At 42.9% G+C, this 25938-nt stretch overlaps 1 protein-coding gene across 1 annotated transcript; it reads left to right on the top strand.

The window, feature by feature from the left end:
- The first annotated feature begins 32 nt into the window (after nt 1–32).
- On the top strand, nt 33–23611 carry ssh2b (slingshot protein phosphatase 2b). The gene is made up of 16 exons (XM_080483242.1): nt 33–278; nt 6048–6091; nt 15681–15793; nt 15880–15944; nt 16042–16163; nt 16255–16320; nt 16442–16507; nt 16698–16892; nt 17170–17263; nt 17374–17502; nt 17761–17807; nt 17933–18079; nt 18217–18417; nt 18968–20000; nt 20692–21954; nt 22384–23611. The coding sequence occupies exons 1-16, from the start codon at nt 216–218 to the stop codon at nt 22402–22404; spliced, it is 3669 nt and encodes a 1222-aa protein (XP_080339368.1). The 5' UTR covers nt 33–215; the 3' UTR covers nt 22405–23611.
- Nucleotides 23612–25938: the final 2327 nt, after the last annotated feature.

The raw sequence follows: 25938 nt of genomic DNA on the forward strand, positions 1-25938 counted from the left end.
TTGACAAGCGGAGGGTACGTGCGCATGCGCATGAGGCGCTGACAGAGGAAACAGCCGGGGAGTAGTCAAACTGTCCACGATCACAGAGAAAGAAGCAGCAATACACCGCGGACGTCCGATAGCCCGGGTACCGCCGGGGTCTCGCCCTCTCCGGGACCGTTATGCTCGTATCGCCCCCGCCGCTTCCTCTCAGATGTCCGCTTCCCGGTCGCTGAATGGCGCTGGTTACCGTGCAGCGTTCACCGACCCCCAGCACCAGCTCCAGTCCCTGCGTTTCGGTAAGAGCGGCGCTTATTGAAACCCCCCCCCTCCCCTCCTCTTCCTCCCCAGCCTCCGCCTTCCTCCCGGTGAACAGACCCGGTGTCTGTACCGGGGGAAAAGCGAGCTGCGGCTCCGTTTCCGCTGTCTTTTTGTCGGCTGCTGACTGTCGTCAAGTGCCGTGCCTTTGTACTGCTGCGCATGCGCGTAATATAACCGCACATCATTTTCATCAATTTCGATAAGTTATAACCTCTTAAAAAGTGTCACACAGACTATTCACAGACAGATCGTTACTAATCAGTAAATCAAAACTCAAATTGAAGGTTTTTATCTGCTTTTTAACCCTCCTCCGAGTCTCTGTTTGCACATTTCCGCCTGTTCAAAGGTTCAAATGGAAGCTACTTTTACGCTTCAGATAAACTCCACACGAGTCGACGACAAGCCGAGAAACAGTCTCGTTGTCTCGTGTTTCTGTGTGACAGCTATTCATCTAAAGGTTTGCTGTTGAAAAACGCCATTCTGGCTCGGCATTTGGAAGTGTCCCTGCACATCCGGTGGTAATAAGCGACCTGCCGCTCGTTTAAATGCAGTCATTTGCCTTCAGATTACTATTGTTTGGTGTGTTGGTATGTAATGTGTCTTTTCCACTCCGTTTTTTCTCTCTCACCTGCCCTTAAAAAAAGAAAACAAAAAACGTCCACGCATCTGCATATTTTCTGCCTGTCTGCCTTCTCTCTTCCTGTCTCTGTGAGATCAGTCAATGCAAATCAGAGGAGCAGGTGATTTTTCTTTTTCCACCTCCAGCTGGTTAAAAAAAACAGCAGTTTAAGTGGGAAGCTTCAACTACTCTGTTAAGTATTTCTATGTCATTCTTTGTAATACCTACACACACACACACACACACACACACACACACATCTTCTGTGTGATCAAAAATCAACAACCAGAATAAAGCAGTCATTACAACCATGTGACCATGTTTGGTAACTTAATACAAAATAACAATCTTTCAAAATAATTACGATGACTTAAAGTAAACATGAAAATATAGTTGTGCATATTTCCATTGAAACGCACAATATTTTTAGGTCATTTCTTATAACTGCATAAACACCATGCTGTTGCCCCCCTTTCCCCTGTCAAACAACTCTGATGTATTAGTCTGAAAAATAAGACAAACAATGTGCACTGTGTGAAGAAAACTACTACCTCTGAAAACATACATCAGAATAGTTCGGCAAGTCGATATTAACGTAAATAACGTTGTATTGTAGATCAGTAATTCTACCTTAAAGGCGGCTACAGCCAATTCGACAATAATTACCAACAAATGGTTAAATATGTGTGATTGTTGTGAGAATGTAAGCCACTTATTCAATACGACTTATTGTTTAATAACCATGTAATAGTTCATCCCTTTGCCGACTTTAAAGTTTTGAAATATAATTGACATTGGGGTTAAAAAAAATCACGATACAGAAATCTGTAGCTCTCGTTCGGTTCGGTTGGTACGCATGAATTTGCAGCTCTGCATATTTGTCTACATGTTAAAACAGGACTTAATCGATGCAAATCAGAGGGGCAGGTGGTTTTCAGTTTGCAATTTCTTTCTTGCCTGAAAGATGCAAAGAAAAATGAGAGAGTAGATTCACGCTGCAAACTTTATTAAATCACAGCAGATCACTTATGATATAAGACATTATTTATTATCTGATACTCTGAGTTTAACTTGTAGCACCTGTATTATGTTTTCTACCGACGCCACACACACACACACACACTCTGTCTGTGTGTCTGGCTTCGTCAGGAGCTCGTCCATGCAAATCAGAGAAGCGACTAGTTTCGATTGGTTTTGACAAAATAAACTGTCGGGCGTGATTCGAATAGGGAGTGAAGATACAAACTTGTTCTTTCTGTTTAGTTTTTCTGTGTGTATTTCACTGAACTCCCTGGAAAGCCTTTCCAACGTCATAATGGAGTTTATTATAATATAAGATAAATCTTTCGTTTTAATTTGCACACACATTTAAATGATTTACTCATATTTCTAAGTATGAAATACTCACAAATAGACTGTGACATGTGGATGATTCTGATGATGAATAGGCTTTTTCGTTAGTGCTGCAGGGAGTGGGAAATTTTAAAGTTCATCATTAGTCTGATTTGCAGAGGATTTATTTATATGTAGCAGGGGCGTCAAACTCCTCTTTTAGGTGACAAATAGAGAAAAGAATACATGGCTCACTGAAAATGTTAATGTCTTTCGCACTTTTCCAAGATTTACTGTAGCTGCTTAGAAAACAGAGAACGAGTGTTATACTGGGGAAGCTCGGTGGTGAAGTGGTTTGCATTTGCATTAGATTTTTGTGTTTTTAATCTGGCGATTGCATGTTTCCATCTGCCTGCATGCAGCTTGTCAATGCACTCACAAAATACGAATGTATGTTGCCGATTTTTATCGTAATAAAACAAAGTTTTAAAAGGATAGCTTGTTGTGTGGGCCACATATTTCTTAGTGTTTTTGGAGTTTCAATCTTTAATGCTTGTGTTACATTCATGATTTATTGGGAGACCAAGTGCATGTCTTTAAAAAGATCCGACTTTCATGAAACCGAGCCTTCCCATCTATGGCAAAGTCTACCTCTGAAACAAGTTTGGTTTTTAGGAAGTTCCAGTGTGTAAAGATAGCACTTTGACAAAAGAGCCTCGTGTGCGGGATTCGAGTTTGAAGTGTTTGTTTGTACTTCACGGCGAAGCACACTTCTATAATTCGCCCAGCTCATGGACGGAGAACGAGCTAAGATCAGTCAAGCACGAGTGACACAGTGACGCACGTCAATGGGAAACTTATTGAGTTGTTTATTTCACAAAGTAGTTAACTTACCACGGAGGTTCAGTTAATGCACGGTCGGCTTTTCACTCTTCACGACTTCACTATGCCGTGGGGCGACTGGAGCGTGACATGAAAGGGGTTGTAACACAAGAACATCAGAAAAACACAGTATTCCCTGCATTTTATCAGTGAAAAATAAGCGTGAACAATGGCGTCAATCGGCCAAAAGTGGCTCAATTACTCTCTAATGGCTATTATCGGCCGATTAAATCGTCCGGCCAGTTGATTGGTCAGGCCCGAACTCCTACCAAATTAAACAACTACCAGTGTGACTTTCCACGCCGGTCAGAAGATTGTATGAGTGGGAGCATCTGGAAGTTTTCAGGATTTGAATAGGAATAGACCATAATGATGCAAAAATATCATTTATATGTTTCGACCGTGCTCCAGTGTTGTACCAAGTCTGTTATTCACCACTGTTTGAGCTGATTTATATTTATTTTTTAAGTATATAGAATACCAAACCTTTGATTTCATGGAAGCTTATAAAAGAGTTTACTGTGTAAAAAAAATCCTAATTGGTGGAGAATTTGTATCCCATCACATTATGCCTAACAGTTAAATGAACTGACGAGTTGCTCAGTATAGAAAGAAGTCTTTCTTCAGCTGCTTGTTGGGCCCAGGATGAGATTGGAATAGTTGTGTATGAAATGTTTTTCTAGCACCAGCTGCATCCGAGATCACATTCTGAAGTCAGGCTATTTTCTATTTTTTTATTATTATTTTTTTTTTACTAACAGTGGCAGTCAAAAGTCACCAGGACGAACTGTGGCTTTGAACAGGACCCTGTTGTTTTCCGATGTTTTTGTATTTTCCAAGCTAAAAACAGCTTTTACAAGTAGTCACAATCATAACCTTCTTTGTCTGCATGTTTTAAGTCGTTTGTTCCGTCTTCCAGAAACGTGTGAAAACAAAGATTTTGTTTGGGGTCATAGAGCAGCCGGCAGTAAGGATGATAGGGTTTAATGCAACGCGGTCTTGGGTAGAGTTGACGTCTTTTGTGTGAGTGTGTACGTTAGACTGGGGATCTTTCATCACTGAAGTGGGACGATAAGTGTAATTTAGCCAGGTGAGCGAGGCCAGGCTGCTGAAGGATGTAAAGCATTTCCTGGTGGAAATATTTAAGTTGTAACACACACACACACACACACACACACGTTGCAAATTGCACAAACACATGTCTGGTTTCCTGTCTTGTCATGTGACGTGTGCCTCTTGTGTAAAGTCAGTCATGAGATGTCTGCTAGCTGTTTTTAACCACCCCACCATATTGACTTGAGCTTTTTGTTGTCTGCTGAGGGTGTTTTGCAGGGGAAAATACACACATTGTACTGCATGCACTTGGACGCCACCATTTGGCCTGTAGGGACGAAGTCATTTAGTTTTATGTTTGTGATTGCTGGAGTCAGCTGTTACACACAAGCTCAGACGGAGTGTCTGATAGTCTGCGTGCCCGGGCTTCACATTTCCATAAGCGGTGGGGAAAATCGAACATGCATGCAAAACTCAAAGAAAGGGAGTGTGGCTATATCTCGACATACGACACAATGACATGGAAATTACTTACTTTGTCTGAGCTGGTGAACTCTTAAAAACAATGTGAAAATATAAAGATTACAGTTTAGGACAAAAAATGTTTTTAGACGGACCTCCCAGGTTTTGTCATTGTTTATCCACGTGTACAGTCGCGTGCTGTGTGCATCGCTGAAACTAATACACTCATTATAAGCCACCGAGGTATGCAGCAGACAACAGTATAAAAGTGGATGTTATTGTTGCAGTGAATGCCTGCCAATTTTCATTCATATAATTCATACATGATTTCTTTCAACAATACAGAAGCAGCTTTTCTGGACACGGCATTCTCACAGTCACATGCTTAATATGGAGTGTTCACCAGCGCATTGAATCTGTTTTAAATCGCTCTGGAGCTTCTGGGCCTCAGAGGCCGCAGTGGAAACCTGCTTTGTAAACTGTGGCTGAGCGCCACACTGCAATTATTACCTTCAACTAGATCTGCGTCAGTGTCACAGAATCTGGCTGAAACTTAACAATTCTTTACCGCCTTACACCAGAACATGCGAAATAAACACGACAGACAGTTTGGGTATGATTGTTTTGCACATTGAAATGATGCATTATTGTTTTCTTCCATGTATCATTTGAGTCCAGTGAGAGCGAACACAACAAGGCTGCCCCGCGTGACTTCATCTTTTGTCTGTGCTCATTATGACCCATCGTCAACCCGTAATCCACTTCTCCCTTTTATGAAGCCGTTAATGTTTTTGTAATGTGGTTAAGGCCAGTTAAGCTCGCACACAGTGTAAACAAGATGTGTCCGGGGCATAAATGGCAGGTGTTTATCTCCCACTAAGCCACGTCTTTGTCATTCAACAGATTGAGCTTCATATTCTCAGATACATTGATGTCGATCTATCTTTTGGTTTCTGTGTCTCCCGGCTTGTTTTTTTTTTTTTTGTGTGTGTGTGTGTGTTTGTTTGAATATGTTATTCTGTGACCAGCCACACCCTAAAATCAGACTGAAGCCATTGTCCTGGAGAGTGTGTAAATTGAAGTTGAACTGTGGTCTTACTGCACCAGGCTGCACTGAATACTGACAGTATGACCCTGGCTCTAAAAATATGCCCGAAATTTGAAAACCAAAACTGGAGAACTATCCCAGCTGACTGTGGTCGCAATCACAGACAATCACTCTCAGAGTGACCAGTTCACCTTAAACCAAAGGAAGTCCCTGTTGAAAATCCAGCATGGAGAGTCCACACTAAAAGACCACAACCAGACTTTAGCAGTTTAAGCAGCTGCTGTTCAAATGTTTTGCTGTGTAGGGTTATCATTATTATTAAATCTGTTTTTCCTTGTTTTATCTCTCTAGGAGTCCGGTAGCGGGGAGGATGACCGCCGCTCTCAGCCAAGAAGGTAAGATATAGACAGACATCATACAGTATCCACCTGCTCTCGATCAGATAAGATTCCCTCATCCTTCCGTGTCATAAGACCGTAAATAAACAAATATATTGCAAGTTTGAGCTCACAGATTATTGGTTTGGTTTAAAATGACAGGATACTGGAGGTCTAAGGCCAGGGTAAGTATTTAAAAGATTATATTTCTAAAAATACAGTCAGAAGGGCTCATTGTGTTTCTGCCCCGGACCTCTGAACCTGACCTCCAAATAGGCTTTTCCTGAAGAAGCAGGCAAAGATTAATCATTACAGATGTCTGACGTGGCAGGACTCCCTTCCTGCACTGCTGCAGCGTTACAAGTCAGTGGTCCCTCTTGTTGGTTCAAAGTTGGAAATCTGGTTTGTCCTGTTTTGTTCAGCCACTCTTACAACTGGTTTCAGTCCTCCACACAGAAGCAATTTCCTTCCCCGGCTCGCTGTGTTTATTTGTTCTACGTGAAACCAGTGAACGCTCGCTTCTTCTCGGTTGTACTTGGCCCTTTAATAACAGGTGAAATCCTGCAATCCTCTCATGTATGAGAGAATTAACGGTGGTTTTCTGGCCGTCCTTTAGAGGGCAGCAATGCCTGTGTGAGTCAGTGCTGGGTATGTGGGTCAGGGGAGCTGCACTGCTGATTCAGGGGCAGATTGGTAACCACTCCCTATGTCAGAGCGTCTCTGTGTCTGTCTGGCCATTGGAGCTCTGCCCCTTCCAACTGAGAGGACTGTCTGTATTTGTGCAGCTGGGAGTGAAATCTATACTCTCATACTGAGTGTGTGTGTGTGTGTGTGTGTGTGTGTGTGTGTGTGTGTGTGTGTGTGTGTGTGTGTGTGTGTGTGTGTGTGTGTGTGTGTGTGTGTGTGTGTGTGTGTGTGTGTGTGTGTGTGTGTGTGTGTGTGTGTGTGTGTGTGTGTGTGTGTGTGTGTGTGTGTGTGTGTGTGTGTGTGTGTGTGTACTCAGCGATAGGTACATATGACCACATGCCACCTTTAATTTCAGTATTTTCTGAACTAATATTATTAATGCTGTTGTTTTGAAGTCAGTCACTTTGTGATGATTGACGGTCACGCTGTGATTATTTGGATAAAAGTGCTTTAGTTTTCTATAGAAATGAGAACTGCTGGATTTGAGTGCCTTTTTCTGCAGAAACTGACCTCACCTTTACCTCTGATTAGCCTCAACCCCTCATTAACTTCTCTAATGGATGAGGAAGAAATTCTCAATGATTCACTTTTTCTTTTGAAGACTTCATGTTTCTTTTTGGTATGTGTTTTCTTATTTGCCATCTAATTTCTTGAGGATAGAGTGATGACTTTGACTATTTACATTAACTGTACTACTTGTGAGTCTTATTCGAAAACTATTATTTCAAGTTGTTCAGACTAATTGACTAGTCCAAGAAAAGAAATAAATGCATTAAGGACCACATATTTCATTAACGAGTTGCAGCCTTCATCTTCAAAAAGGTTCAGCTGAAGCAGAACTTGTGAGATTGTTGTCATAAGTGGGATCGCAGTGTCTCCAGGTAAATGATGTCAGATCGTTGTGTGTCAGGAGCACTGTGAGCAGCAGCTGTCATTCTGTACCGGTTGTTATCCAAACACAAGTTCTGTGTTGTTGAGGATTGCTCCAGTGGAGTGATGGACATGGCAAGTGGACGTTGCTCCAATTCCCCAGCCTTCCGTTTTTTTTTTAAAACCACAGTCTACTCGAGTAATGAGAGGGTCTGGCGTCCGACTGCTCTCGAACGGTTTAGCAACGTTGTACATGAATAAAAGTGATTGGTTTAATATTTCTGGTGCAGACTCGCAGTGTGATGGATGTTTATTGCTTAGCCAACTAATCGCACACATGCAGTTGTTTTTGAACAGCGCAGTTCATAACAGAAAGTTCAGCTGCATCAATTTTAAAACAACATATTTACAGTCAGATTATCAAGTTAAATCGGTTCAGCTTAGTTTCAGATAAAAAGCCCTTCTTACTGATAGAAAAAATACAAAGAAAAAAAAATCCCAATTCCTCTTTTCATCATGGCTTTATAACAAATACAAATACTGGTATTGTATTACAGTTTGGAAATCTGTCTTTGGGAATCTTCAGCTTTAAGTTTTCACTTAGAATTTATTGTTCATCTCGCTTAATTATTTATTTATTTATTTATTTATTTTGGTCAACCATGACATTTAACCTTACAGTCGCCAGCTTTGTTGAAGTTCCATCCGCAGTACACACATTGTTCCTTGTGTACTTGTGTTTTGTCCAATAAAGCTTGTCTCACATTTCTTGTTCCGCTATCGTCTGATCTCAGAACTTCCACAATTTCAGAAAGTGCACTGTGTCTCACCTACCCCCGGAACAGCAAGGGAACTGTGTGTGTGTTTGTGAGCTGGTTTGACCACAGATAGTCATAGAGCAGACAGCAGTCTGCCTGTGTTCCTATAAATCTCAGTGTAGTTTATTGTAATGTGTTAAAATCCACAATAACGGTCAGGATTAAAAGGTAACTATTGTGCCTCTTTTAAAAATAACATTACTAGCTCAGGTGTAAATCAAAAAATACGATGGACCCCTCTTTAAATAACAGCTTGAGAAAACATATTCAGACTGTTCAATGTACAGATTGAACCGTGTGTGTGCGAACTGATGTCATCTTGGCACTGATTTACATTTTTAGTTCCTGCACTTAATAGGAAGCCAACGGCACCGATGTCAAATTACAAACAATGCGTTTTCACTTAAAATATTGTCGTGTAAACGAAGACTAAGTCAACAGACATTCAAATTCTCTGTTGTAAACATATTGCGGATTTAGGATCCGCAAATATGCTCGACATGAGTAAATTACTTGAATTCCATGTTTTTCTTTTTTGGGAATAAACGAGGAGTTAAAATGAGCCTGATCAGTCCTCTTTAAGAACACCTCATGAGTGGGAATATTTTGTAGTTCAGACTTGAAGGCTGTCTGCAGGTCTAAATCCACATTTTTAATCACAGGATAAGGATTAGATGAATAACACTACTATAAAGAAAAAGAATATCCACCTGAAGCTGAAATATGGGTGGAGCACCCTGAAGTGATGTTTTATTGGATATGATTATGTAACTGCATAAATTCAACATGGTTGAAAGACATCTTCGTTAAAATACTTGATGCTTTAATAAATTCGAGCTTGTAGCAGGAGATGCATGAATGAGTACCACAGTGTAATTGCATCCCCGTGTTCTTAGTCGTGTTGTTAAAGACACAGCTATTCGGAGGAATTCAGAACATACTTGGTATTATAAATTCCCCGAAGGCTCAGGGAGCAGGTTTGCTGACGTGAGTGCCTGCAGCGAGGCTCATCTCTGACACAGGTAGTGGCGTTCATTCAGTCTTCAGAAAGACTGGAGTGATGCAGTGTGCCGGCCTGCGTCAGCACGGCTCACTGCAGCGCTGCCGATTAAAAGTCGTGACGTCGGCTGAAGCGGCGACGTCACTGCAGGAGGACAACTGAAAGGAGGAAAAAGGATTTAATGTGACACTACAATTACAGGCCACGTCTGATCTTCTTGTAATCGCACATGCACACATAATTCTTTAGTCAGATTGGAGAAAAATAGGATCAAGTGTTTTTTCTGTGAATGGGATTATCGGCTGTATTATGTAGCCTTTCTTCCCATTTCTGCTTGTTTCACACATGCCTCTGAAAGTCCAGTCAATCTTTTTTATTCACTCTGTTGTAATCCAAAAGGTCATACATGCTCTCTGTCAGGTTCATGTGCAAATAAGCAGTGACTTTATCTTCCGTATGTGTCTGTCTGTGCTTTAAACAAATGCAGCCTCTGGTATGTTGTATAACATACAGTATGCGATGCTGTGATCACTAAGGTGACATTCCGTGTGTTTGTATATGTGGAAACCCAACACGAGTGTCTGGTGTCTGTCTGCATGCAAAAGACACATCCAGGCCTTCTCTGCTTGAATGGTGTGAATTTCAGCAGTCGAATGAGAGACGTCGGTGTGAACTTGAGATATTGTCAGACAACACACAGAATCATATTATTTGCTGAGAGTCCATATAATAAATACAGTATTATGTTGCTCATTAACTCAGAACTGTTCTTGTGCTCGGACCACCGACAGAATGAAGGGATATGTAAGTGATAATGCAGTTGTCACTAGAGAGGAAGAAAGAAAAGCTGCACATTTGAACACACATCATTGCTTTGCCCTTGAAGCTGAAAGTCCTGACGGTTTATGGGAGGAATCCAGCAGAACGCCCAGACCCTCATGGGACAGTGGGAAGTCCTGCTGAGTGTCAAACCGTCCACATGTGTGAGCTTTTTCTTCCACACTCGAAACAGAAATAAAGTGTGACTCTGGGGAAAAACACTAAAACAGAACATGTAAGAACACCCTGATCATAAGAAAGGGAGGTTTTCAGATTAAGAGGAAGCTGCTCTTTCGATTTACAACTCTGTAGTTTTGGTTTGAGTCCTATCGCTTAACTTTTATCTGTTCACGTTGTGTATCTCTATCTCAGATAGTGTTTCTTCCCCAGTCAATCACAGTGTTGTTGTTGTAGTTAATGTAGATATTTTGACATGTTGTGACTCAGCTCTCAAGTCACTTAACCAGGAATCGTACCATCTGGTTATTTGATTTCAGAGCATCACGTACAACAAACATGTTCAGTTTCTCACAGGGCACACACACATCTGACGGATAACCACAGCAACTCTGTGGTTGTTGTTGTTTATCCTAAGGTGTGAATCTGCCGTCAGGTGATGGCCACGTAGCTACTCTCAGCCGGTCGTCTGTCCTATAAACTGAAACCACGAGGCGTCAACAAACAGCGTAGCCATGCCTAAGATCGGGTTTCTCCTGGGTTCCCGAGCCGCATGATCCCTCCTTTTCGATTTCTCAATCTTTTTTTTTTTTTTTTTCCTCCGTTGTTGTTGTAGTTGCTGTGGCTGGAGGCACCTTTTGGTGTCAGGTGTTTGCTGACACTGCTGCGAATTTTCCCTGCAGGTTACCGACCTGGTTACACAACTCTGTTGCCCTACCTGCTCCTGCTGGGTTCACCTTCAAACAAAACATTTCTCCCCCTCTGGACATGACATGCAGAGGAGTTAATGAAAAACCATTAAAAGGGGTTGTCATGGGAGCTTTCTGATGCCTTTGCCATCATGATTACAGAGACGTATGTCAGCAGTTTGTAAAACCTTGTTTGATTTCTGACTTCGCAACTTAGTAAAGGATTTTGTAAGGCACCAATATGGTCTGTTGGTTTTTGTCTGGAATAGTGCCTTGAGATGACTGTGTTGTATTTGGCGCTGTGTAAATAAAGTAGCATTTAATTGAATTGTTCAGTAAAAGCAACTAAATCAGTCAGTTAAGTTGCATAACAGATGCACGGCTCTGTAGAATACGAGTCCATGTAGTCAGGGTTTGAAGGAAAAAGGAAACTAAAGGAGCTTTTGTATGTCTCTTATACAATCACCCAACCAACGCCTCAAAGAAAGAAATATAGCTAAAGGGTTTCTCCTTTTTTTTTTTTGAGCTTTTACAGCATCCGAGACGCCACTGCTGTTTGCATGTATGTTGACATCCAGACAAAAATGACTTATCAAAACCAAATCAATGAAATTATGAGATCGGATGAAATAGAGTTTAATCAAGGTGGATTCTCTGTCTATACATTAACAAAACAGGTTATTCCACATTGAATCACTTCATTATGTGTTCTGTCACACCACAGTATCGTGGTGTGACAGAACCATGTGGTATTAAGTGCAAAATGGGAAGTTGTCGTTTTTTTTCTTGAATAAGATCAAACGGCTAAACTGGCCAAACATGGAAAACTTAACTTAAAATTACTTCAAATGTACTAAAACAGTTAAAGTGTCTAAAACACATAAAATTGACTGAAATATCTAAAGCAGGGGTATCAAAGTCAATATTGTTTTCGTTATAGTTATAGTTATAGTTCAGAGGACACACACCAATTTCATATTGAGTGGTCCAGACCAGTAAAATGATACCATAGTAACCTTTAAGTTTAAACTTTGAATTTTGTCTTTGTTGCTATGTTGTGACATATTTGAAAAATGTTATATTTATCCAAATCTGAACATTTGGTACCAAACACAGCATGGCTTTGAGGCTTTCATGGCAGAATCACGGATATCTCAGCGCGGGTCTCGGTGTTGCAGGATGTCCACTACTCTTAAGAAGGCAGTGTTAAAAAACAATCAATGCTTTCTTTGCAATTTTTACAACTTGCTTGGTGGTTTGTCGGGCCAGATTGGAACCTCTTGTGGGCTGGTTTTGACTCACGGGCCATATGTTTGACACCCCAGAGATAAAGGGATGAAACGGCTGCGAAGACCAGGTCCAGTTTACATGACAACGAAAACGAGTGTATCCGTAAAACTTTCTTCACTTTTTGGGGAGATCCTTTTACAAGACACCAGTGCTCGGATCCACTGCAACCGTGACTTTTTTCAAAAAATACATGGTGGCCTCTGTAGTGGCATGACTCCCAGTCCGTCTTCTAGTTTTATTGGCCATATCGGTAGTTCTACAATTGAGACTCGCCTTCAATAATATCCAATTTGACATCTCTCCATACAAATGTCAGCTACTCTAATTATTAACATTGATAGCATATTGTTCTCTGCACACGTGTATGTGTGGTTTCATTATAAAAATGAGTAACAGCGCCCTCCCGTGGCCTGGCATACTAACTACATTGTTGTAGGTGTGTCTGCTGCTGCAGTATTTTCTTTAACAGACAAGGGGTACATCCAAATAGTCCCTCCTATCTCCTTTCCTATCTACTTTTCCTTAACCCTGGAAGTGTTTACGTGCCGGCCATGATAAGGAACGTTTGAATTCTCAATAAGCTAAGGAGAGGGGGCTCAGTGCTTCCTTTATAACCTCCTTTAGCCTAGGAAACACTGATGCATCCTTTACCAAAGGAGACGAGGTCATGCTGCCCAACATTTCCTTGTGGCGACAACTTTTATAGGGACCCGCTCCTTTGAGCCTTCAGGTAAAACTCAGGATGACACAAAGCAGATAATGTTAGGTTACCAATGCAATAATATGCTGTGAACAACTTTAGATTAATCTAAAATCCAGATCCCAACTATGAATGTTATGCAGATTTTGTAAAATGAACACAGTAAAGTAAACTTTTTCTGCAGCCTATTTTCAGTTTGATTGGTTATTTATTCACCTGGCAGCCTCTTTTCCCTTGATTTCACGTTGATTTCACGTCAAACTTTGTGATTATATCAGTGGTTAGAGGCACAGGGGAAAGTGTTAAGTGTGCGTTTTGTTGTCCATTTTCAGAAAATTTTAGTTTTTCTCACCACGGCTGACGTCACTAACCTGCTCCGCTGTCAGATTATTATTACATCACCTAATGGAAGTGCAGTCCGATGGTCACAACAACATGATCGCCTATAGGAAGCCTCCTAACACCTTTTTCCTTAACCCTGTGACGTCATCCACGGGATTAAGGAAAGGTAGATAGGAAAGGAGAAAGGAGGGACTATTCGGATGTACCCAAGGTGTTGTCACTTGAGATGTTGTGTAAAGATCAGTTACAACTGCATCAAGAACCACAATTATTGTGAAAATAACTAAACTATTTAAGCTGTATTTGTTTGATTTCAAAGGTTTATTGATTTTTGTGTCTCCAGAATGATGTTATTTGGTGGGAAATTGGAATAAATTTTATAGTGAAGGTTTTTTTGGTTTTCTGTCTCTAGTCGTTTCGGTATTTTTTCCCGGTTTTCCTCCAGTCAGTTCGGTGTATTTTTTCCTGATGTTTCTCCAGTTGGTTCGGTATTTTTCCCCCCACGATCTGCGTGCGTTTGGTTCGATGTTTTTTCCCGGTCTTCCTCCCCTCCCCCCGGATTGGCCGGGTGTGTCTCCTCCCCTCAGCCCCCGGTTTTACCGCAGCCTGCCGCAGACGCAGACGCAGAAGCAGATGTGAAGCTGCACCTGCTCGCTCAGCCTGTCTGCAATATGGCAACTTCCTCACTTGTTTCCGCAAGCTATGCGCAGTTCACCGGTGGCTTGTGATGTCGTCAGTGTGTGACTTTACATCAGATCTCCTGCGTTTTCACCGCGAGTGACTTCCTCCACACCGCACCACACAGCGACTCTCGCTCAGCCAGTAAGCCGGCTCCCGTGCGCCCTGACCCGGCCCCGCAGCAGCGATGCCTCCCGGTGTGGTGACCGCCCCGCGGAGCTCGTCGGACAGCTGCTTCTGCGCCTATTGCGGGGGGAAGATGAGACCTTATTTTACCGAAAACTCCGTGATCTCCCAGGGGGAAATCTATCAGCTGTGAGTTGATTGAATGCACCGTGCTGAGCTGTTTACAGTGTTGTGATGTGACGTGACGGAGACTCGTGGTTTTCCTGATGAGTCAATGGGAAAGGATGTGACAACACTGCGGAGGCTTCCTTCCCTCTGCACGCTGAGAAACATCCACCACATGATGCACTCACCTGCTCTATTGAGCTTCCATTCACCTCCTTATTGTTTTTTGTTGTTTTTTTCTCTCATTTTAGTTGATCAATCTTGAGGTGGTACACACTGTACCCTGGAGGGTCATGAGTCAGATGATGTGATTGATTCCTGACAAAATGTTCGAAATGACACCTTTCTTTATTGGCAATTTGTATTTAATCCACTCAGTATGCTTTTAAAGATCATATGTGTTTCATGTTTAGTTAAAAGAACTCACAGATTGTGGCTTGGTTTCATGGTTCATGTGAAATTGCGAGGAATCCAGGTTTTAGTGTTTGTTTGTTTGTTTGTTTGTTTAGCGGATTGTGTTCTCTAAGATTTGCTATGGAAACACCCTCACTTTTAGCCAATGGATGTTACTGATCCCTTTTTTCCTACCTTGTGAATGTAATTGGATATTTTACAGCAGACAGAACAAATACCAGGAATTAATTTCTGTAATGGTTCTTCCTTAACTTGGACATGTATCTCTATTTGTAATCAGTGTGGAGTGACAGAGATGAACAACCAGGAAAGGAAACACAACACTTGCATTTGATATTTTGGCCTTTTTTTATTCAGAGATAATAACAAGTAGGCTTTTGTAGGGTTGCAAATGTCTACCTAAAGAAGAGACGTGTTCATTAAAATAAATACTTTTGCTTTTAATATTTGTATGGGATTTTCTGAACATGTTGACGTTAGTTAGGCCTACATGCAGTTGAAACCACCGGGGACTTTGGTGCACATTGCATAGGCTTTTGATTTAAGTGAATAATGAGACAAATCTTTATTTATTGTTCAGTTATTTATTTGTTTTAGAGATTGCCAGCATTTTCTCAGAGAATATGAAATTAAATCAGATTTCTACACGACAGATTCTCTAATGCTCAAATGGTTTGATGCAAAGGAAAAAAACAACATTTTTAGATATTCTATCAAAGGTTAACTGTCAACAGTTTATCTTGTTATTGGTGTACAAATGACTAAATTGTAAAGCCTTTTCAGTAGTCATTAAGATGTATTGAAACTGTATTTCCTCTTGTTTTGTCTGCAGCATCAGTGAAAGTTTCCTGACAGTTAAAGGAGCTGCTCTCTTCTTACCTCGAGGAAATGGTGCCTCCCCTTCTTCTGCCTCTCGCTTTTCTCAGCTACGAAGCAAACATGCAGGTGAGGCCATGGACCCCAAAATACAAGTGTCGTCTATGCTCCACCGTTGTCCTTCACACTCAAATCCATTGCTGTCGTTTCTCCAGGAGACATCCAGCAGCATCTGCAAACTATGTTCACCCTCCTCCGACCGGAGGACAACATCAAGCTGGTGGGTACACACTCTGACTCCAAAACATGGTGATGATGTTGTTGATCAGCTGTCGAGTCGTCACCTCTCTCATTTCTGTTTTTCCCGAATGCTCCAGGCGGTTCGTCTGGAGAGCATGCATGCTCAGATCACCCGCTACATGGTGGTGGTGTCAACCAACGGTCGTCAGGACACCGAGGAGAGCGTGGTCCTGGGGATGGATTTCAGTCCCGTAGATAGGTGGGGATAGTCATTCATACATACGAGCTTGTCCCTGCTGGTTTTGGTAATCTGCATGATGTTGTAACAGAGATTTGTGCTCCTCTTCCAGCTCATGTTCCGTAGGACTGGTTTTGCCTCTGTGGAGTGACACCTTGATACATCTGGATGGAGACGGGTAAGAAAGTGTCCAGCATGCTTCAGTGTTAGAATACACACTAAATACCCATTTTGCTGAGATTGCTGACATTTTTTGTTTTGTTCTTCTTCTGCTGTGCTTTCTCTTGTGCTGCTCTCAGAGGGTTCAGTGTGTCCACTGATAACAGAGTGCATGTGTTCAAGCCCGTTTCAGTTCAAGCCATGTGGTGAGTCGCACTGTTATTAATCACACAACTTCACAGAACCAGATAGTTCTCCGTATATCATCTGTATTGTTTCCAGGTGGTCATCTCGCTGCTAAACTATGCCACTTATTTAGAAAAGGTGTTTTCTCACAGGAATGCCCTCTCTTTTTGTCCTCGGCTTTTAAAAAAAAAAGGTTTTCTCCTCCCACAGGTCAGCCCTCCAATCCCTCCATAAAGCTTGCGAGGTGGCTCGTTGTCATAACTACTTCCCAGGCAGCTTGTTCCTCACGTGGGTCAGCTATTATCAGAGCAGGGTCTCCTCTGACCAGACGCGGGTCAACGAGTGGAATGCCATGCAGGATGTGCAGTCGCATCGTGCCGATTCACCCGTGCTCTTCTCAGACATGTACGTATCCTTGATATATAAACCTTGTTTTAGTCCTCGCCTATTTTCTATGCTTATTCACTGCTTCAGGAGTCTCCAAGTGCTTCACACCATTAGTTGAATTCACACATTTACGCACCCTGTATACTTTGAACACAGGACCTTGTGACTAAAAGACGATTCCAACTAAGCCACAACACAACCCCCGCATGAAAAAGTCGTTCATGTTTGTAGTTTGGGTTGATATTTCCGTTACTTTGATGAATTCAGCTCATGGATATTTTTTTCATGTGTGCAGCCCCACAGAACGAGAGCTGACGGAGCGTCAGATCAAAACCAGCCTGCGAGAGATCATGATGCAGAAGGATCTTGAGAATGTGACCTGCAAAGAGGTGAGCACCTGAATTGGTTTTTCGCCCTCCGTTTAACTTGAGACATACAAGTTTTCTTGGACATTTTAAAGTATCACTTTATGTCTTCTGTTCTTGTTTGTGTCGCGTAGATCCGAACGGAGCTGGAAATGCACATGACCTGCAACCTTCGGGAATTTAAGGAGTTCATCGACAATGAGATGATTCTCATTCTGGGCCAGATGGACAGTCCTACAGAAATCTTTGATCACGTCTTCTTGGTAGGTTGATCTGGAGCATCTCTGCAGGAGCTGGGCTACATTTGGCTCCACTCAGGTGTAATCCATGTCTGTGTATCCTGACAAAGCATGAGAAGGTCTTGTTTATCTCCACATTCATCCCAATTTAAAGGTGCTCTCTGCATGTTTGGTTTGGATGGCACACTGTGTATCAAACATGTCTTCCCACAGGATTTTAGCATTATGAAAAGCTCAGTGGAAGGCTGAGAACAAGTCTGAGGATTGCTTTTTGTCTTGCAGGGATCTGAATGGAATGCGTCCAATTTGGAGGAGCTGCAGAATTGTGGGTAAGTAAGCTGGAGAACAACAAATCCCATTTTAAAAGTACAGAGTGTACTAAAGTCTGTGGAACAACCTTATCTCTGCCATTGTCCTCTAACCTTTCCTCTTTCATGTATTTTTGTCACTCAAGAGTTGAATACATCCTGAATGTAACAAGGGAGATTGATAACTTCTTCCCTGGTGTGTTTGAGTACCACAACATCCGAGTTTACGACGAAGAAGCCACAGACTTACTTGCCTATTGGAATGACACATACAAGTTCATATCAAGAGCCAAGTGAGTTTGACATGACAAACTAGTCTCAGTATTACTTTTTAACCTGCACATATTCTATATTCACAGTAGAAAAAAAAAAACCACTGCCCTATCCACTTGATGTGACCCTTACGCTTACTTCTTTTAACCTGCTGCAGGAAAGCTGGGTCCAAGTGCCTGGTGCACTGTAAAATGGGTATAAGTCGCTCTGCAGCCACAGTGATCGCGTACGCCATGAAGGAGTACGGCTGGGATCTGAAAAAGGCTTTTGATTATGTCAAGGAGCGACGAACTGTGACCAAACCCAACCCTTCGTTCATGAGACAGCTGGAGGAGTATCAAGGCATCCTGCTGGCCAGGTACTTAAGCAAATACAGGCATGTTTTATGTGTAAGTGATAGTGCAATCAGTCACTCTAAAACTGTCTGATGAAAAAAGTAATGTAGATTATAAAGGCACACACAGCTTGACTACATTGTGAAAGCTTTCTTTGACACTTCCAAGTATTTAGTCACATTGAACCCTTTTTTGACGTTATATATCTGATAAGTTATATATTTAATTGTTTTAGAAAGATAGACAGCCGACGTATCATGTTAATTAAAATTCCCATCTTGTTAAAAAAAACAGTTTTTTCTGCTTTTTGTTTGTATAACACCATTTTTTAAAGTCACACACACACACAGGGCCAAAGGAATCAGCCTAAAATAGAATATTGATGACTTGTTTTCTTAAAGCTGTTGTGGTATTTATTTAAAGTTGTATTAAGATTTCAGAGTTTTGTTGTTCTATTATGGAATATTAGGAAATAGAGTACATTTTCTGATCTGGTGTTTTCAAACACAGAAGTGACACAAAAAGAAATGTTAATTTCTGTGTTTTCCCCCGGGTTTGTTTCTTTTTCTGCAGCAAGCAGAGGCACAACAAGCTGTGGCGTTCTCACTCCGACAGCGACCTCTCCGAGCACCATGAGCCTCTGTCTAAATCCCACGGCCAGCCCCTCAGCCTGGGTCGCTCAGACCCCCACAACCAGTCCAGCAGCACGCCCGGCCCCTCTGTGAAAGAACTGCTGGAATCGCTGGTCACTTCAGCCAGCATCGGCAAAGCTGCTCTCTCCACCAGCCAGCCCGGCACTGGCATCAAGTCCAGCCAGCTCAGCTCCTCCTTAGAGGGGGTGGCGTCTCTGTCGCGTGACAGCGGGGCTCTGAGCCTCGAGGCTCCCTCTCATTCCGCTGTGGGTCAGAGCAGCCGGCTGAATCCTCCTCCTCCTCGTCCTCACTCCACGGCTGGTTTTGTGTCTCTGTCCTCTTCCCCGCTCTCCAACGGGTTATGTGATGCAGAGGAGCAGCCCCCGTCACTTTCCTGCGTTCAGCCGAGGGCCGCCACCGTGGTGCCCGAGCCTCACAAGACAGACGCTGTGACTGTTGCACAAAGTGTTTCAGTGGGCCAGCCTCACCCGCCTCCGTCCCTCCACCACCTCCCCACCTCCCCTGCTTTATCCCCAACTCCCCCCTGCAGGGACGAGGTTGATAAACCAGCGACGCCACCCTGCTCTCATCCCGTGGTGAAACCTGTGCCGTTGTCCACGTCCGAGCCAGCGGCCGCACAAATACCGAGCAGTCAACAGGCTGGACCGCACTGCCCGTCTGCAGCAGCACTCCGAAAACCAGAATGTGATCAGATATCCGCCGCTTCTTCGAACAGCTCGGCATCCCCTCCCCCTCCCACCAACGATTTTATCAGTGCCATTCCTCACGACAACGTGTTGTTCGGCCACAGTGCGGATCACATCAACTTTTTCAGTGCCAGAGAAAAGTTCAAGGGAATGAGTCAAGATGGTAAAAGTCAGTGCGCTGCAGGAGAGCCGTCGACAAAGAATTGTGGTAAAGGCAGCCTTCAGGAGGTTTCCACTCCTGAGAGCAAAGAGGAAGAGAAGAAAAAGGTAAATACTGCGTCAGCAAACTGTCCACGACTACTGCATAGTTCATCATAGACGTCATCTGTCTATCTCTTGTTATCCTCTGCTGGCCAGAGTTTGAGCATCTTTGATGAAAATAGATCTGTAAATGTTATGATCCTGCACGACGGTGTCACCATTAGGACTCCTGCCACACAGAATATCTCCACACATGAAAGAATTAGTTTTTGATATAGCTTTTCAAACATTTCATTCAATTATTGTATAAATCCTTCTCAGAGCATCTGTTCCAGTAGGCCTTTGGGATCTTGAGTTTGATTGTGCCACCTAGTGGCAAAAAGGTGGTTTGTCACCTGAATCGGGTAATTTTTATAGAACGAGCTTCACCCGTCATGTAATATCTGATTGGAAACTAGCATGTACTCTCTTGAAGATATACATGACATATGTTAACATTTTGAGAGCATTGAAGTAGTTTGTGGTATGTAATATACCTGGTTTGACAAACTCAGCTTTGAGTGTTTGTTTTTCCAAATACACAGGTTCACAGGTTACAGTGATCCCACCGCCGCCTCGAGTTGTTCTTTGTTATTCTTTTAAGATATTAGAAACTCTACTTTGGTGCTATTTAAATTATTATTTTTTTTTATCTAAAGCACCTTTGTTGGGCATTCAAACTGAAATCTAATCGTACATAATCTGTCCTCCTTCGTAGGAAATTCCTATCCCTGTGCAGGTCACAGGACTGAAGCCGGAGACTTTGCCTCCCAGCCAAGCAGAGCCCCAAGCCCCCCAGAACCAGGAAGCGAGGAAGCCGAGGCAGGAAACGGAGGTCAGAGATGTTTTATCACTGAAGGAAGCCGAGAATGTAAAAGAGGATGCGAGGAACAAAGAGGAGGAGGAGGAAGAGGAGGAGGAGGAGGAGGCAGCTCCTCCTCGACTCTACAGCGACTGGACCAGGGGGTCTGTGCGGCGCGTCACTCAACAACTGGAGCAAAGAATGAAACAAGAGCATGAGACGCCCTCGCCCTCCTCCTCTCCCCCGTCCCTCTCTGGTAGCTCCTCCCACTCGCAGCGGCGTCCGCACAGCATCCACGCCGTGACGCTGTGTGAGCTCCGGGACGCGGAGGCGTCGGTGGAGAGCTCCGTGCAGGAGGAGAAAAAGGAGAGCACTCATGTAGTTCAAATGGGAGCGCGAGAAAAACATAAAAAAAGCATAAAAGGACACAAACTCCATCCTGCTGATTCTAGACTCCTCTCTACCTCATCTCCTTTCCACCTCTTCGCCCAGTCTCCCTTCGCCTCGGTGAACTTCCTGTGTCTGGAGGGCGTGACTGAGCTGGAGTCAAGCACAGAGTGGGACTGCAGCGCCGACGGGCCCTACAGTGACGTCGACAGGGAGACGTGGGAGACTCTGTGTGAGCTGGGCGCCTTCCTGCAGCAGGTGGCCATGGGAGAAACCCGCAATGTCAGGTGCGTGGGCCCGGACACCGGGGCGGCTCAGACGCGCGGAAGCAGCTTCCAGAAGAGAGTCCGAGAGGTGGAAGCCAGGATCCGCCAGGCGGGGCTCACTCCTCCATCGCTGATGAAGCGCTCAGCCTCTCTGGCCAAACTGGGCTGCTTGGAGTTGCTCGCCAACGAGCTGAGCGAATGGGAATTCAGTCGATCCGCCGTCGCTCCGCCCTCGGCGCAGCCTCCAGTCCACACGGCGAGCGACGAGTCCAAGAAGCAGCGCGTCCACAACCTGCCTTCCTCAGCAGACCAGCAGCAGGATGCTGTTGCGATTAGCGCAGAGAGGCTTTCGAAAACTGGAGAAACCTCGCCAGGTGGCTGCCTGCCATCAAATCAGAGTCCAGAGAGAGGGAAACTCTCGCCAGTCTCCGGCCAAGATTGTCTGCCTTCACCAGGGCCCACACTTTTAACAACAAGGGAACAGTATGGGAGGACTCATCCACTGAGGCGGCTTAAGAAACGAACTGTCAGTACCCTCTATCACACCATGTAACGCTCAACCTGTGTGTGTGTGTGTGTGTGTGTGTGTGTGTGTGTGTGTGTGTGTGTGTGTGTGTGTGTGTGTGTGTGTGTGTGTGTGTGTGTGTGTGTGTGTGTGTGTGTGTGTGTGTGTGTGTGTGTGTGTGTGTGTGTGTGTGTGTGTGTGTGTGTGTGTGTGTGTGTGTGTGTGTGTGTGTGTGTGTGTGTGTGTGTGTGTGTGTGTGTGTGTGTGTGTGTGTGTGTGTGTGTGTGTGTGTGTGTGTGTGTGTGTGTGTGTGTGTGTGTGTGTGAAGAATGAGAGGGATCAGGCACAATATGAGGAATGTTGGATTTATTTAGCAAAACAAAACCAATGCCTCTTGCCTTAAAAGATATGTTTAGTAGTATCTGTACCTTTTTTTTTATCTCCTTACAGATCCACCAAGAGCCTCTGTGAAATCAGTGATATGTGATACCGGCGAGAACAGTGACACGTCCACATAGGGTTTCTCTGTTTTTAAATGAAAGCAACGAGTCAAAGAGAAAGAAACACCGTTAACGAAACGCAGCAAAAACAATCATTCAGATGCACACGGGGGTGAGACTCCCGTTTCACTCATCTCCTGTTTTCTCCTCGTATTTGCTGGTAATTCTGGTGAGAAAAGGCTGCAGCTGTGCCTCTGGTAGTAAACCGATCGTCACAAAATCCACAAACTTGTCAAAGTGATAAAATTAGATCTAATTTTCAACAATCCATTAATTAATCCCTCATCATCCAGAGCTGGAAAAAAGCTGCACACGAGGAGAGGACACCGTTTATTAACACAAAATGTAAAAATTAGAATGCTGGGGTTTTTTTCTCCTTCCGTTTTGTTTTCTTGACACAATACCTCCGTAAGTCGACCACATCTCACCTGCACGCGCTCTTCTCAATCAGAAACCATTTCCACTTCAAACTAACATTTCTAAGCTGAAACTCGTGTCCGTCATACCCTCTCACAGTTTCACAGTTTCAATGCCACGCCACCATTTTTCTGTTTGATTTATTTTTAATGTATCTATTACAGTGTGGGAGATGATCTAGGTTAGGAGGAGATAAAGGCAGATTGTATAGTTGTGAGTTTTCTGCTCCGTTCTCTTTGGGATGTAAAGGTATGTATTGTGAGTGTTGACATTTTAGGAACTGTACATGTTTTTGTTTTTTTTGTGTGTGTGTTTTTAATATCTGCGTGCGTGAACGAATGTGGCCGAGTAGCACAACTTTACCATGTGAGCGGGAACTTTCTTTTTTTTTTTTTTTTTAACTGCTCATTAGCTCTTTTGTACACCTTGTAGGAGTGTGCCTGTGACTGGCAAGTAAAAACTTCTCTGCAGTCTGTCAGAAATTTCTGTACGGGGGACGTCTGTCATACATGCACTTTACTACCTTTTTCTTTTCTTTTTCTTTTTTTAACGTGGCTTTTTATTTTTTTTTACGTGTGTTTGCTACTCTTGGGAAGCATGCTGTAGAAGTAGCAGCTGTTGGGTGTGTGTGTGTGTGGGTGTGTGTGCGTGCACGAGTGTACTGTAAAAAAAAAAAAATGTTTTAAACTATCGGTGTAAATATTCTTTTTATATCATGTGCTTCAACTGTGACCATTAAACAATGGGAATTACTAAAAGTCCGATTTTCTGTGATCTGTGTGCATAAAGGTAAGATGAGTAGCGTGTGTTTATATCAGAGTTTTGCAGCAAGGGGAGGGGTTTGGTTGTGTAGTTTGCATGATCTCTCTACCTGCGTGGGTTTTCTTTAGGTCAGGGGTGTCAAACGCGTTTTAGTTCAGCGGCTGCACGCAGCCCCAGTTTCATCTTTGAGTGGGTCGGACTGGTAAAATAGCGCCATAATAACCTTTAAATTTAAACTTTTTCTTGGTTGTGGTGCAGAGCATACGTGAGGAAAAAGTGCAAAAACCAAACGGTTCCAAAAATGACTACAATCTGAACATAAAGCCAATTTTATTGAAACCTTCTGGTGCAGAAACAGTGAAATGTCAAACATTTGACCCATATAGGCTTCATGTTTGACACCCCTGCTTTAGGTGGTCCAGCTGCCCCCATAGGTGCAGTATGTATAAGGTTGTCAGCATGTGACTGATGATTGACTGTTGGTCAAACACAATGATTGTTCCAACAGATACTGAATTTGAATCGTAGAATATTGAAATTTGGTTTCTCAGAATGAATTTCAAAATAGATTATTTGAAGCTGAAGGAAATATTTCTGCCTATTTCTTCTTCAAAATACAATTTTATACTTATACTTTTTTATACTTAAATGTGATTTAATGGATTACAAAAGAGGAGGTGAAAACTGAACTTTCTTAAAGGATAAAATGTAGTTTGACATGAAATTATTTCAAATTGATGTGTTAAAAGCGTGACTTTCAATTTTCAAATGACTGAAATTGAAAGTCATACTGAAAGTTTCGACTATGAAATTCATAGTGACGTAACATTTATACCTTAATCCAACATGAATGAAACTGGTACAGAAGACATAAGTGGATGATTCAATAATGGGATCTCTTCTTTCTTTTTTCTTTTTTTTAACACACTTTAGTTTTCCATTCAAATGTTCTCAAATATATCCTTCATGATATAAGCTGCATATCCTCACATTATTTGCCATTTGGTGATCAACCAGACGTTTAACATCTGAGCACATGACAGTAAAAATAGACCCACGAATGTGATGTTTTAAAGGCATTTTAATATAAGCTTAGTGTTTCACCAGTGAATCATCACGTTTCACTATGTACCCCTAATTTCTTTCTTTCTTTTAATTTTGAGCGTATTTGTAACACTGAAATGTTTCAGATCATCAAATCTTAACGTTTGTGAAAGATAATAAATACAGAATTCAGATTTTAAATGACTAACTGGCAGGAGGTTTTTTCCACATTAACGTTGAGGAATTTTGTCCCACTTTTCTTTGCAGAATTAGTTTAATTCAGCCACATCGGAGGTTTTTCAAACATAACCAGCCTGTTGGTGATGCCAAAGCTTTTCAATCAGATTTAAGTCCAGATTTTGACTCAACCGCTTCAAAACAATAGTTTAGTTTAGTTTTTTTTTATAGAGCTATTCAGAGGTAGAGGTGGACCTGCTGTTGTGATTCGGATCATTGTCCTGCTGCAGAACTTGAGCTTGTGGTTACAAATTGATCCTCCCACAGATTTCTCTCCTTCATAACATTAGTCGAGTTCAAGCTGCAGGGAACAACTGCTAAACGCCTCTCCGCTTTTCTTAAGTCTTGACAGCTGGATGCTGAAGATCACCATTTAGCTGAAGATGTTGACATGTTTCTTTCCAGAAACAAACACTCCGAGGACAACGTGCTTTTCAGGTATCCAGGTATGTTCCCAATTCAAAAAGCAAACCTCATCACACAGCCTATGATTCATGTCATCCACTTTGTCTTTCCCGGAGCCGGTAACCGCTCCAGCAAGTGCAAAGGTTTTGCTTTCAGCCTACAGCCTCCTCTCTGCAGCTGCTTTAACTGAAAGGTCAAAGACCATCTTCAGTAGGGTGAGAACTGCTGCAGGCGACACGAAGTCACCTGCAGTGACAGACGATGGCCGGGAGAAAAACACACAAGCTGACATTTAAGAAGCGCCGATGACAAACTTCCGGCTCCGCAGATCAGGACAGAAACATAAAGTGAGAGACGATCAATCAGATCACAGAACTTGGAGCATTGAAGGTCTCCTGGCAGTCTAAACCTACGGCAGCTCAACTAAGAAAACTGGCCATGATGAACTGAGACAGTCGGACCTCAGTTTTATCAAATAGTTCTTAGTTGGAGTTTAAAATGTAAGGGTGTCTGTTTGGACCAGATGAGAGCCTGCAGCTGAAACCATCTGCATCTCCTTGAACTTTTGGGAACTCTAGGAACACAGTAACCTGAGTAGGAACTGTTCTGATTGGCTACTCAGATGTCTTTGAGTTGCAGT

This window comes from Lipophrys pholis, assembly GCF_963383615.2.
Source record: "Lipophrys pholis genome assembly, chromosome: 16".
In the NCBI taxonomy this organism is placed as follows: domain Eukaryota; kingdom Metazoa; phylum Chordata; class Actinopteri; order Blenniiformes; family Blenniidae; genus Lipophrys; species Lipophrys pholis.